The following is a 15,037-nucleotide window of genomic DNA, read 5'->3' as shown; positions in this document are numbered from 1 at the left end:
CGTCATTGATTTGATGTATATGCTGATGTGAGCTCCTATATTTTGTATTCGTAGGAGTGATCCCAAAATCAGGATGGGCAATCGATCCTTTTGGACACAGCTCAACCATGTCCTATCTGCTGAAACGCTCCAACTTGACCAGTATGCTCATCCAGAGGGTGCATTATTCCATCAAAAAACACTTTGCAGCCACCAAAAATCTGGAATTCATGTGGAGACAGACCTGGGGTAGGTGAAAGCAGCTCTGCAAAGAACTCTTGTGAATTGGAAATACCAGAAATAAATGCACATATCCTGGAGTAAAAACGGAAATTGCTAAAGAAAAACTCAGTCGACCAGGCAGCATCTGTGGAAGGAGAAACAGTTAATGTTTTCAAGTCTGAGATCCTTTGTCAGAACTGGGAAAGAGAGAAACAAATTAATATTCAGTAGGAGAGAACATGGGGGAGAAAGGGAATAACTCCGATAAGGCGAGACCATATGACTTAATGTAGCAGTTAGAGGTGCATTGTGCTTCTTTGTCTGTGTAATGTGTCGTTAACTACAAGGCTTGTGGACATGCCCAACAGGCCCAACCGTTCTTGTAGAAGAAGAGAAACTAAACCAAAATAATGACAGGCAGAAATAGCAATTCTGACAGAATTGAACACAGAAAAAAAAGTTGAAGAATTTGGTATTGAGTATGGAAGGCTGCAACATAAGAAGGTGAGGTACTGTTCCTCAAGCTTGCATTCAGTCTTGTTGTAATAGTGAAGAAGGCCACAGACAGATAGGTCAGAGGAGTGGACGGAACTTAAGTGGCAGGCAGCCAGAAGCTCAGCATCACTCCTGCAGACTAAATGCAGGTTATTGCAAAGCAGTCACCCAATCTGCATCTGTCATTGTGAACAGAAGATGTAGCAGATCAGATTGGAAGAAGTGCGAGTGAATTGCTACTTCATCTAGAAAGACTGTTTGGGTCCCTAGATGGTGGGAGACAAGAGATGAAAGGACAGGCGTTGCATCTCCTATGGTTGCATGGGAAGGTGCCATAAGGTGGGGAGTGGTTGGTGGGGATAGTTGGGCCTTCCTTAGACCCTCCTGATGTGGGATAGAGGTGTAGAGAGATGATATGTCTATGGTGAAAGTGAACCAGTTGGGACGAAAGAAATGGAATCTGTTGAAGTGGTGGAGGCCATCCCACGTGTCATGGATGTGAGTGGGAAGGGACTAGACCAGGGAGAAAGGACATAATTGGTGGAAATGTGCCGTAATTCCTTTGTATATGAAAGAAGATGTTTCCAATGTCTTTTTTATTTTGTTTGTTTCAGTTCACACAATTTGAGGGAGTGGAAAAAATTCCATAAATTAAAAATTAATTTTATGACGAAACTAAACATTTTGCTTCCTCCCGCCATGTTTTTTCTAGATACTGACTCGAGCACAGATATCATGTGTCAACTGATGCCTTTCTACAGTTATGACATTCCTCACACCTGTGGGCCTGACCCCAAAATCTGCTGCCAGTTTGACTTCAGGCGCCTCCCTGGAGGACGCATCAGCTGTCCTTGGAAAGTCCCACCTAAAGTGATAAATGATGCCAATGTGGCAGAGAGGTAGGAGCTGATCTCTTGGACTGCTGTGGGCTCTGTGATAACTCGCATAATTGTGTGTTTCAATCTAACTTCATTTGTATTCGCTCTCTATTCATGGCTGTCAATGTCAATTCTGACTTGGATTACTGTTGAGTCTTGGTGAAGTAATCTTCCTGTATCTACCTTGTGTAGTCATCACCATGGGAGTACTTGCTTCCTTTTGAATTTGAGTGTGTTTGAAATGTGTTCTGTTCTTGAAAATCTCATGTATTTGGTGATACCCCATTGTCCTTCACATGATTAACTTCTTGAAAGGAGTTCTTAGCAGCAGGGAGGGTGGTAGGAAATGTCCAAGCAGTTATTCATGGTCTGGTTGGACACCATGAAGGAGTGATGTTGAATTCTTAACTGAATGCAAAAGTCTTCCTTGTAAATTACCTTGTGCCAAGCTCTCAGTTGTCGTCTGAGAACGACTAGTGAAACCCTGAGTAGAGCCTGGATACCTGCCCTTCACTCAATGAGACCCAACTATTTGTGTTGGTCATTTGGGGTCAGGTGGACCGTACTTTGACAGCCAGCTGTGCTCTTTATCCAGGTCAGGATGACTTGCTGCACGTCCTCCTAGCATAGCAAGTCACTTTATTCCACTGTTGTGCCAGCGCCTCCAGTGGAAAATAAAATCAGAAGTGCTCGAGTAGGTTTTAAATTGATGGTGGTCAGATTATCTTTGTGAGGTTGCCCTGATGCTACCCTGAGTCATTGAATCCAGGAGTAAAGCTTTACTGTCCGAGTTGAAATCAATTAACGTTGCAGAGAACAGCCAGATCTGGGTCTATCTGTACTGCAACCTATCTTTTGTGTTGATAGTTTTGTTTTCATGTTGTGCTCCACATGGTAAACGACCATCTCTCAAGTCTGAACAGATGGAATCAAGATTGGTGTAGTCTTGTGCTGTGCAATATTTGGCTCTGAAGTATCGGCTGTTGAAACTTGAGAGAGGATGGAACTAAGGTTGATTAGGATGCTGCACGGCACAAATTCAAGTGTGAAGGTTTTGAAAACTGGTGGCTGGAACTGGGAAGGTCATGGAACAGTGTGATTGACATGCAATTTTACATTTATTTGTATATCTTTCCATTATTAAATTATGTATTCACATTCATATTGGAATCTGCCAATCTTAAATGGGTTAAGCTTGTTTACCTGGTCCTGACATTTGGTGCGATTATTGACACCTCTGTGAGCAGAAGAGTTTAATTACAGCTTGACGTTATAAACTTAGACATAAGAATTTATATTGGGAAAAATTGACAAGAAATATGTGCAATATAATTGACTTTATTGATTTATTTAGCAAGATTTTATATTCATTTTGATACCCCAGCTTTTATTATTGTCTGCTGCTACTCAGATGGCAAATTTCCATTTCTTAAGGAAATTGATTGATTGATTATAACCTAATTTGTTTATTACTACTGACACACATTCTTGATTTTCCTTCACAGCTATTTGATTCTATTTCACCAGATCTTTTTCTCTTCGCTCAGGGCAAACTTACTATTGGATCAATACCGGAAAAAGTCCAAGCTGTACAAAAGCAAAGTTGTTCTGATTCCACTTGGAGATGACTTCCGTTATGACAAAGCTCTGGAGTGGGACCAGCAGTTCCAGAATTATGAGAAACTTTTCAACTACATGAACTCTCACCCAGAGCTTCATGTGCAAGTAAGTGCTCTGTGTTGAGGGCAAGTTTCCAGATCCCATTGGTTCATTTCTAAAGTCTCTAGCTCTGAGCTATACCAACCTGGAAGATTTCTGATCCACTAGCTGCGTTAAGCCAGAGTAGTAGTTGGTTGTGGTGTCTCTGGGTTAGCTGAGGAGGAATTGCTGGGATTCTGTCTTCCAGTTGCTGCTGTTGAAGAAAGCTGGGAGCACATGGCACTGAATGGGGTCAAATTGGACTTGGCCAATATCCACTATTGCATGGTCTGCAAGATTCATGGATAAATTGTGGTCTCTGGGAAAAGTGCCTGTGATGCTGCTGCAAGTAAGTTTTTCATTGCACCTGTGCATACATGGACTTGTGCATATGGCAATAAACTCAGCTTTGACTTTGGAGGGCCCCTGTGGAAGTATATTGAAGTTGGAAGTCTGTTTGGAAGATTGGGGAAAATTAGGAAGGAAAGCTTCAGAGAGAAAGACAGAGAGAAACAAAGGACTGCAGATGCTGGAATCGAGATGAAAAACACAGTGATGCTGGAGGAACTCAGCAGGCCAGGCAGCATCCGTGGAGAAAAGCAGGTGGTCAACGTTTCAGGTCAGGACCCTTCTTCAGAACTCAAGAAATCCTGAAGAAGGGTATTGACCTGAAATGTTGACCGCCTGCTTTTCTCCATAGATACTGCCTGGCCTGCTGAGTCCCTCCAGCATCATTATGTTTTTCATCAGAGAGGAAGACATAATGTGCTCACTTGGTGTCCTGAATGTCTGTTGTTGATTTACAGATACAGTTTGGGACCCTGTCTGAATACTTTGATGCAGTTTACAAGAAGAATGGTGTCAGCCCTGGCAGCAAGCCTCCATCCTACCCAGTCCTCAGTGGTGACTTCTTCACGTATGCCGATCGTGAGGACCATTATTGGAGTGGATATTTTACTTCAAGACCTTTCTATAAGAATCTGGATCGAGTGCTGGAATCACACCTCAGGTAAGAATCCTCCACTTGGCAGTTGCAAGCACTTCTGCTCTTGGAGCTTTCATATTGCTTTAATGAAAAGGAATAAGAATGGATGTTAAAGAGCAAGAAAGAGAAAACAAATGGATTAGGGAGAGTAACAGTGAGAATTACAGAAAGTCAAACTTTATTTTTAATGAGCGACAGCATATAAATTTGGGCAGGAGTATTGAACTGAATGACTCCTACCAGTAAATTTTTGATAACATAGTGTGTGAGAATATTTTTGGTAAATAACTTGCGTCAGCCTTTTGTAAACGGTGTGGTTTTATTGCAGAGCAGCTGAGATCCTCTACAGCTTGGCCCTGAGTCACGCTCGGCACTCTGGTGTGGACATTCGATACCTCGTTTCTGATTATCGCTTCTTAACTGAAGCTCGGCAAAACATAGGCCTGTTCCAGCATCACGACGCTATTACTGGCACCTCAAAAGAAGTAGTGGTTGTTGACTACGGGCTCAGGTACATGCTGCAAGGAGCTTCTTTTAATGAGACTAAAATTCCCAGGATAGTTTGTGATAATAGTTTGGAAGCCCATCACTCTACTGTAAACCTAAAGTCCACATACACACATGGTTTTTATCAGTTTGACATGAGGCATATGTGGTCAGGTTGGCAAGAGCCAAGGTTTGGGAACCATGAAGTGGAATATGGACAAAGGGCATCATTAGTGATTAATCCTCTCAGCTTGCTTTTACTTTCATAAAATTGTTATTTGTAAGGGATGTGGTCTGCTGTTACAGAAATAAACACCAAAGTGTATAATTGTTCGTGTTGTTGATCTGTAGAGTAGTTGGCCTTGTTTATGAAAACCTATGAAGTCTTATTGTAGCAGTTTACACTTGCCAAGTTAACTCAGGATGTTATATAAACTTCCCACCCTTAATGCCAAACCTGAGGCTTTTAGAGAACACTTGGGGAAGTGCTGGGTCAGTACAGAGACATCAGATTTACCAATGATTTGAAGAGCTACTGGATACTTGTATGCTGGTATGCTGTGTAAATGCAAGGCTTTTTGCCGAGGTTTGATGGACTGTTGTCTAAACATGGGTGTTCTTCCTTTTCAGGCTCTTTCACTCCCTTATGAATTTGAAACGGGTGATAATTAATGCAGCCCACTTCTTGGTACTTCAGAGCAAAAATGACTACAAATACGATGAATCTTCCCTTTTCCTACAGCTGGTAAATTAAACCTGTGATATTTGGAATATATCCCTTTAGAAAACAAAACTGAGTATCTGAGTTATTCTGAGGTACAGGCTATTTCTTATCCTATTACAGGCTGAGTGCAGTATCCCAAAACTGAGCATTAGATTCAGAAATTTGGTGCAGGTTAGTACAAAACTGACTTATAAGTGATGCCAAGTACAAGGCCGTTCTCATCAGAGGGATTGGCTCTGCCTCTGTTAGATTGTGTCTCAAATACTGAGCTGTTTTGTGAATTTGGTTCAGAGAGTCATTGAGTTAATCCCCAGTGTCGGAGGGTTGAGCTGCACTGGTATTCCACTTAGTGTGCCTCACTGAGTGCCTACTAATTATAATGATGTTAGTATAGCCCCACTATTTAAAGAAGGGAGGGAGAAAACGTCGAACTGCCAACCTGTCAGCCTAATATCAGTGGTAGGGAAGATGCAGGAATTTACAATGAAGGATAGAATTACGGAAAAGCCTTGAAGGGAACAAAAGGTTTGAGCAGATTTGTTATGGAGTTTGCAAAGAAGGGTCATGTTTGACTAATATGTTGAGTTCTTTGAGGATGTGACTGGTAGAATAGATAAGGGGACCCAATCTCTGGATGTGGTGTATTTGGATTTCCGGAATAAGGCCCATAGGAGGTTAGTTAGAGCACATGGAGTTGGTAGGTAAGGTACTGACATGGAATGATGATTGGTCATTGGGTAGAAAGCAAATAGTGGGAATAAAGAGTTGTTTCAGGTTGACAGGCTGTGACTAATGGGCACTGTTGGTATTGGTTCTGGGGCCCTAGTTAGCCCTGATTTATATCAATGATTTGGCTGAGGGGAAGAAATGTCATATTTCCAGTTTTGCTAATGGTATTAATCTGGGCAGGATTGTGGAGCACACTGGAGGATGTGAAGAGGCTTAAAGAGGATACTGACAGACTGAGTGAGCATGAGAAAACCTGGCAGATGGAATATAATGTGGAAAATTGAGAGGTCATCCACTTTGCACAGAACAGAAAAGCAGAATATCTGTTGAATGGTGAGAGATTGTTCAAAGCAACTGTCACAAGTCATTGAGAACAACATGCAGTTGCAGGAAGTGATCAAGTAGGTAGCATTTATTATAAGAGGGCTTGCTTACAGCAGTAAAGAAGTCCTGTTGCAGTTTTGTAAGACCTTACCTGGAGTGATGATATGCAGTTTTGGTCTTGTTACCCAAGAATGAAGTACTTGCCATAAAATGTGTGCAGTGTAACTAAACTGGTAACAAGAATGGCAGATCTCTGAGGGAAGAAAATTAAGCACAATTAAAATTCCTGCTGGTCATAATACCCTTGAAGTAGAAATTACATCTGGTGGTTAAGGTAGCTGTAAGTGCTCTTCAGATTCCAGTTTTGGCTCTTGTTTCAATACCTCATAATGCTGTCATCGCAGAGCTCTACTGCACATTTTTCTCCATGTGGTAAGTGAATTCTGCTGGAGCTGATTGGAAGGGCTACTCCTATACAATTTTGAGAGAGCATTTAACCCTGAGAGAGTCTCCAAATGGAAAATGTACACTCTCTTTGGCTCAATTGTAACTGTGCCATGTGTATATTGAAGATCTTGTTCTGCATAGATTACACCTGAGGAGGTGTTCCAATTGGCTCAGGAGGAGAAAGAGTCAACGAGGATTTACCATCCTTTGATTACCACTTGAAGGCCCACGTAGAACAGTACAGCACAGGAATAGGCCCTTCATCCCACCAGGTCCGCACCAACCATGACGCCAAGCTAACTAATCCCATTTGCCTTGCACATGGTCCGTGTCCCTCTATTCCCTGCCTGTTTGTGCATCTGTCTAAATGCCTCTTAAATATTGATATTGTATCTGCTTCTGCCACCACCCCAGCCAGCACATTCCAGCCACCTACCAGTCTTTGTGCAACAAAACTTGCCTTGCAAAGCTCCTTTAAACCTGTGCCCTCTCATATTTGACATTTCCACGCTGGGAGAAAAGCTCTGACTATCTACCTTACCTATGCCTTGCATAATTTTATATACTTCCATCAGGTCACCCCTCAGCCTCCGACGCTGCTGAGAAAACAATCCAAGTTTGTTCAATCTCTCCTTGCAGCTAATACTCTCTAATTCAGGCAAGGTTCAGGTGAATCTGTTCTGCATCCTTTCCAAAGCTGCCTCATTCTTCCTATAGCATGGTGACCAGAATTGCACACAATACTCTAAATGTGGACTAGCTGAAGTTTTATACAGCTGCAACATGACTTCCCAATTTTTATACTCAATCCTCTGACTGACACCCACTCCGTAAATTCACTGTTTAGATACTCCCAACAGAAAAAGCACTTTACAACAATCTTACCCTTGGGTAACAGGGAACCATCACCACATGCACCTCTTTAGGGGTGAGGAGGAAAATAAATACAACTAAAGGTTCTTTAAATATTTGAACAGATATATGCTAACTTAGGGGTTCTTATCAGTTACTGGGCTGATATTCATCACTCAGCCTAATGGATGCAGATCACCTAATGGTTAAAACTGTTGTTTTAAGAACTTGCTATGTGCACACATCTACTACCCTCCCCTCACCAATCGTCATGCACAAACAAGAAAGGAATCTTGGACTAGATCCAGAAGTTTGTTTATTAGCTGTAAGGAGAAGTTGGACAAACTTGGATTGTTTTTTCTGGAGTGTTGGAGGCTGCGAGGAGACCTGTTAGAGGTTTATAAAATTATTCAAGGGATAGATAATGGAAATAGAGCTTTTCTCCCAGGGTAGAAATGTAAAATATTAGAGGACATAGCTTTCAGGTGAGAGGGGAAAAGTTTAAAGATATGCAAGGTATTTTTTTTACACAGAGACTGGTGGGTGCCTGAAACATGGTGGTGGAAGCAGACATGATAGTGGCATTTAAGAGACACATGAACATGCCGGGAATCGAGAGAAATGGATCAGGAGCAGGCAGGTAGGTTTAGTTTAATTCGGTTTCATGGTCAGAACAGACATTGTGGGCCAAAGGACCTGTTCTAATGCCATACTGTTGTATGTTTTATGTTTGATTCTTATGGCTAAGTCAATAATAATAGCCTGTAACTTGTCACTTACATTTGTTTTTCCCCTTAACTTCACCATCCTTGGGCCAGACATGTTTTCTGCTTCTCGGGTCCTTTTGGAGACAGGTGAATTGGTTACTGTTGAGTTATCCCCAGGCTTATCTACACTGGGGTTGGTGGAACAGCAGATCAACCTTTGTTTCTGATATTTAACTTTATTTTGCCACTTTGTTTTGTTTCAAGTCCTGTAGCTCAGCCACTTTTGCACATCCAGCAAGAAAGACTACAATAAATCCAATGGCATAGCTGTAGTCAAACTCACCTGATAGTAGCTGTTGTTTTTCCTTGGTCTTCTACTCTGCTGCAATTTCCCTTCGCTTTTGTCTTAGCTAGTCAGTGTGTCAAGTGGAATGGCGAGTCTGATCACTGGCATCAGTGCCTTACATCTCCTCCCTCTTGGGAAAGGCATAACCCATTCATGGATGTAGCCTTATATAAGTTTCCATCCTGAGGCCAGATACCACAGGAGGAAGTGCCACATGTTCTTCCCTCTCCCACATCAAAGCTGCAGCCTGCCACAGCTTACAAGTGGTGTAGCAAGTGTTTAAAAGTAACTAGGAGTTATGTTAGCTTTGTTCTGTTTAGGAATTATTATGACTTTTTTCATTAATTTCAGGATGACAGACGGCAAAATCATGATTCATTACCAGAGAAAACGGTGATAAAACTGGAATCACTTCCCAGGTATAAATTTACAGCAATTAAGGCAATGAGTTTTGCATATTTTAGTATTAGCATGTTCCATGACATTAATATATCTCAGTGAACATCAGAGAAGCACTTTTGAGATGCAGTCACCATTAATGTGTGGAAGATATGGCAGTCAATGTGTGCAAATAGCAGATTCTCAAAAAAACGTGATAATGATCAGATGATCTGCATGCTTTAGGCTGAGGGATGAATACTGGCCCAGTAATTGATGAGAACCCATAAGTTAGCATTCGTCTGTTCAAAAATTTAAAGAACCTATTGTTGTATTTATTTTCCTTCTCGCCCCTAAAGAGGTGCAGGTGGTGATGGTTCCTTGTTACCTGAGGGTTAGATTGCTGTAAAGTGCTTTTTCTGAATTCACTGAGAAGTTTGAGCAGGTGTCATCAGTGTGCTCAGAGCTGTGGAAATATCGATAGTCAGCACAGGAGGTGACTCAGCCCAGCATTTCCATGCCCACAAAAAAGGAACTATTGAGACTAATCCCACTTTCTAGTTCTTGGCCCATATCTTTTAAGGTTCTCATCCAGTATATTTTGAATATAATGAGAGTTTCTGTCTCCTCTGCTCTTTCAGATAGTGAGTTCCAGAGCACTATTCTTGATTGAAAACAAAATTCCTCTTCTCTAATCTCTCCCTCAAGGATCTTAAATCTGCATTCTGTAGTTATGAGCCTCTCTGATAAAGAAACTTCCTTCCTGTTCATCCTCTGTAGGTCTCGCATGATTAAATCTTGATTAAACATCTCCTCAGCCTTTCTTTTTTCAAACAAAAAATCCCTACCTTATTCAGAAATAACATCAGAAAATGCTGAATATACTCGACAGGTCACACACCATCTATGGAGAATGTGGCCTGTCATCAGAATTAGTCAGTCTATCAGCCTGTTCAATCTTTCCTTGCAAGACAACCTCCTGATTCCAGGTTTCAGTCTCTGAACTACTTCCATTGCCGTTCCTTAATTAATGCGACCGATACAGGACACTTCTCCAGATGTGGTCTCACTAATGCCATATTTATACAAAAGAACAATATTGCTACTTTTTTATTTCATTCCCCTCGCAATAAAACATTCTGTTAGCTTTCCTAATTATTTTCAGTGCCTTCATTCCAGACTTCTGTGAGTCACAAGCAAGGATGCCCAGGTTCCTCTGCATTTCAGAGCTCTACAATCTTACACCACTTAGATAATGTGCTTTTTTATTTCACCTGCCAAAATGGACATTTTCCCACATTATACTTCATTTACCCACTCATAACCTGTTTATTTCCCTTTATACTCTCTCTATTTCTTATTTAAGGTGTACTTTCCTGCCTATCTTTGTGTCATCAGCAAATTTAGCAATTATTCCTTCAGTGTCTTCATCCAAGTCATTTATATAAATTGTAAATCATTGGGGTCCAACCCCCATGCCCACCACTCTGTGTTGCAGCCACTTGTTACATCTTGTCAAACTGGAAAGGTCATTTATGTCTACCGTCTGTTTCCTGTTAGCTAGTTGATCTTTTGTCCATGCCAGTATGCCCCCTCATATGTAGAGCTTTTAGTCTCTGCAATAACTTTTGATGCTTTCTGGAGATCTAAGTATAGATGTTCACTGGTTTCCCCTTTATCCACAGCATGTGTTACTTCTTCAAGGAACTCCAAGAAATTGGACAAACATGATTTCTCTTTCATAAAACCACGATGACTGCTTGATTACCTTGAATTTTCTGAAGTGCCCTGCCATGTATTTAAAAATAGCTTCTAATACTTTCCCTATGACGTCTTAGGTTAAGCAGCCTGTAATTTCCCCTGCTGTCTTTGCTATTTTCCAATCTATTGGAACCTTCCTTAATATAAGGAATTAAAACCCATGCATTAACCGTCCCACTGGCCACTTTCAAGACCCTAGGATAGAGTTCCATCAGTATCGGGGACCAATCAATGTGCAGCTCCAACAATTTCTTTCTTTTCTTTTATTCCTTCCAGTTCCTGACCTATGCTATTTCTGGGAGGTTACTTGTACCCTCCACGGTGAAGAGTGATGCAGAGTATCTGTTTCCATTATTAATTTCCCGGAGTCACTTTCTATGGGACCAACACATTTTAACTTTTTTTTTCATTTTGAAGTATCCATAGAAATTCTTGCTATCATTCTTTACATTTCTGTAATATTGAAGATGGCTGTAGTGTAATTGTTTGTAAAGAATGATGGAGCTATTGTGTGTACTGAAGATGAGCTACCTTCCACAGACATAACAGTGATTAAACTTCAAACTTACTTCATTGGTTCTGGAGTACTTTGGGACATCCTGGGCTCCTCAGTCATCATAAATTTGCCTTTTTGTGAAGAGTCTTAAGTTGGTTAAGTGGAACTTTAATCTGTTTATATGTTTACCCAGGTACATGGTTGTATTCAATCCTATTGAGCAAGAGCGTCTCTGTGTGATTTCTGTTCACACCACCTCACCGCGGGTCAAGGTTACACTAATCGATGGGAGCAATCTGCCCACACAGATCAGTGCAGTGTGGAAATCACCAACTGATATGGCAACAGATACATACCAGGTAGTGGAGAGTGTGAGACGGTGGCAATTTAAATCCATTTATGTGTTGAAGACTTACAGTGAAGTATAATGATCTGTGTGAAATGTTCCTACTGTTTCCATTTGGACCTTAGCACCACATAATGGTGCAGATGGTGGCTGAAGGGCTGAGTAGATGGACAGTTTCTGAGGTGGTCCACTTTGTACGCAGGGCCTCGATGTGCTTCCAATGCAAAGCCATGAGATTCCCAAATACCATGACAAATGCCCCTTCTCCACTTTGAGCAATCGTGGCCAGAGATTCCCAGGAGTTACTGGGGGATGCTGACTCTCTTCCTTTGTCTCTTCCCATGATGGAGCTCTTGATGGTGTCTGTTACAGGAATCTGGTGATGAGTAATGTAAACAATTCCAGTGAACCGAACTGAGTGTAACTAGGGCCTCTACTGGCTATGTAGTAGTGAGAGAAACTCTGATGTTGGTTCAACTATCCTTCCAGTGAATTTGGAATGTTTTTCAGGGACAGCACTGGTGGTATTTTTCAGGTGTGATTCTTGCTGTAGCTTGTCCAAGTCTCAAGCTGATAGGAGGGCAGGATCACCACTGCCTGATAGAGCATGAGTTTCATGCCAGTTCTGAGGTCTTGATCTTCAAATTCCCTTTTCCTCAATTGACCAAAGACTGTGGATGCATTGAAGGCAATGATGAATTTCATGTTCAGTATTTGCCTTTGCCGAGAGGTGATTCCTGAATGGGAAATGGTCCATGTTTTCTAGGATCTCGCTGTTAACCTATATTGTCAGAGGGCACTGTAGTGCAAGGGGTGCAAGTTGGTAGAGGACTTGTGGATCTAGGGTGTAAAGTGCATCCTTTCATGAAAGCAGTGATGCTGCTATGAAGTTCTGCCTCCAAGCATGCACAAATCAAAGTACTTTTGCGTGATGCAGCTGAGAAAAGTGTTGGTGCAGTGAAGCACTGGGATATTCGTTAAGGTTCTGTTGTAGACCCATTGGTTGACATCATGGTTTTCATACTGTCGTGGAGTAAGAGTAAAATGGGGGCGAATTCCTTTGGTCAGCTAAAGGATGTTCCACAATCCCTCCTTGATGTGGAATCAGGCTTTACCTTTTCAGGAGAGTACTGAGCTTTGTATGATGCTAAGGAAAAGAAATATCAGTTTAGTTACTATATTTGAGTCAAAGTTTTGAGTTCATTCTCTCTTCAGCATTAGTCTGAAATTATAAAGTTTTATCTGTCTGTTAAGATGTGTGACCTTACTTGAAGAGCAGGGAGCCTTGGCCAATATTTATCCTTCAGCCCATGTTGCAATAAACAATTAACTGGACATACAGCTCTTGTTTTTGTGGATCTTTGCTATGTGCCACCATAATTAAATATCAGAAACAATTGCTTGGCTGTGCGTAGCTTTGGCATATACTGAGGATGTCATATGTTGTCCAAAGGCATGTTGTTTCTTTCTCTGTATGCATGTTGATTTGGGGTACAGTTGTGTAGTGGTTGAGATATTGGACTAGCAGCCAGAGTCCTCGGCTATCAATCAGTGGACATGGTAGTTAGAGAATTTTACTTCAATTTAATAAATCTGGAATTCCAACCAAAAGTTAGTCTGAATAAGAGTAAGCATTTGGTTCAGCAAAGAAAATCTGTGGCTTGTTTGTGATTTCAGTCCAATGTAGTTGACTCTTAACTGCTCTAAGTTCATGAACTTCAGCAATGCAAAATAGTATTGTCAATGCCAGTGATGTCCAAATCCCATTATCAAATGTTATCAGTTCAAAAACCTGTAATAAGTTATGTTTTAATTATGTCCTACAATCTGTCTTCCACTCCCAATAAATGGTGCCAGTCCAATAAATAATCCAGTGATACCACTGGTTATTCATACCGTGGAATCAAACTACAATGGGGAGAGAAAAATAAAACAAAAACTGAACATGTTGGAAATCTAAAATAAAAACAGGAAAATCTGAAAATATTCAGCAGGTGAAGCCGCATTGGTGAAAAGAGAAACGGAGCCAATGTGACAGGTTGAACACTCTTATTCAGAACAGATGGTGAGGGAACCCCTTTATTCAGTGCAAAATGATACATGCAAGTAATCTCCACTATAACCTTGCTGTATTTCACTGCAGGTCTCCTTCGTTGCTCGCCTCCCTGCTCTGGGGCTTGCTGTGTTCCAGCTATCTGAATCATTTAATGCACCAGTGAATTCCAACGTGGCAATCTACCTACGCAACAGAGACGTAACTGTGAGTAAGAAGGAACCATTCAGTGTGAAGATCCTGGAGTCCTCAACCAATGATTTCTTCATCGAAAATCAGCACATGCAAGTGTGGTTTAATGGAGTAACTGGACTGATGGAGGTAGGGCTTCGACCAGAAATAAAGAATATCACTGGCTGAAATGTCTGAGGAACAGTGCAGGCAGTTGTACACAATTATCTGTAGGAGAACCCACCAAGAATGAGGCACTTTACATGGATTGAAAGACTCAAATTACTTGTATTGTTGGGGTTTGTTATTTATTTCCCATTTCCCAGCATTTTGGTGCTTATGTTTGTGTTGAAAAGTTTGGTTTGTAAAACAAAATAAGTTTACACATTCACAACTTGGAAGCTGACCTTAGATAGGTTTGTAGTTTGGATCTTGGAATTAGCAGTGCATTTCTTCAGTCAACAATACTGATGCATTTTACTCTTTGTTATTGGTGTAGATCAGGTAGAATCTGACCATCCTGGTTGTTTACCTGTATGTTCTCTTTAACTGTGCTTATTTACTTTCCAGAACATTAAAAGGAAAGATGACCAGCAGGAGCAGAAGGTGCGGATGGAGTTCGTGTGGTATGGAACGCGGTCATTTAAAGATAAGAGTGGCGCCTACCTCTTCCTTCCTGATGGTGAAGCCAGGGTACAGAGCTTTATAATGGCAGTTAAACTATTTCCTCAAATGGAAGTGGAGAGACTTCAGTGCTCATAGGATTCCCTTTGTGGGTGTTATGGAAACCCTGAGAAATCCAACAGGCAAAGCTTTTAAAACAAAAGTGCTCATCTGCATGATTATAGAAAAATATATCCAATGGGTGGAAAGTTTGTGACTGACTAGATTCCTTGAACAGTTCGTGTAGACTCCTTGGAGTCCACCTGGAAGTCCTACTTCCTGATGTTTAAACTTGAA

At 41.3% G+C, this 15,037-nt stretch overlaps 1 protein-coding gene across 2 annotated transcripts in view; it reads left to right on the top strand.

Annotated features, from left to right (window-relative positions):
* Positions 1–15,037, top strand: part of man2a2 (mannosidase, alpha, class 2A, member 2) — a 47,730-nt gene that overhangs the window by 18,126 nt on the left and 14,567 nt on the right. The window contains exons 6-15 of one of the 2 annotated variants that reach the window (XM_052042672.1): positions 55–228; positions 1,409–1,595; positions 3,122–3,299; positions 4,079–4,281; positions 4,586–4,768; positions 5,374–5,488; positions 9,224–9,291; positions 11,701–11,866; positions 13,997–14,227; positions 14,648–14,770. In XM_052042672.1, coding sequence (XP_051898632.1) covers positions 55–228; positions 1,409–1,595; positions 3,122–3,299; positions 4,079–4,281; positions 4,586–4,768; positions 5,374–5,488; positions 9,224–9,291; positions 11,701–11,866; positions 13,997–14,227; positions 14,648–14,770 — 1,628 coding nt within the window. The remainder of the gene's footprint in view (positions 1–54; positions 229–1,408; positions 1,596–3,121; positions 3,300–4,078; positions 4,282–4,585; positions 4,769–5,373; positions 5,489–9,223; positions 9,292–11,700; positions 11,867–13,996; positions 14,228–14,647; positions 14,771–15,037) is intronic. The other variant, XM_052042673.1, reaches the window with a different exon arrangement.

The sequence above is a fragment of the Pristis pectinata genome, chromosome 32, assembly GCF_009764475.1.
Source record: "Pristis pectinata isolate sPriPec2 chromosome 32, sPriPec2.1.pri, whole genome shotgun sequence".
NCBI classification, from domain to species: Eukaryota; Metazoa; Chordata; class Chondrichthyes; order Rhinopristiformes; family Pristidae; genus Pristis; species Pristis pectinata.
This window is presented reverse-complemented; position numbering and strand designations above follow the sequence as displayed.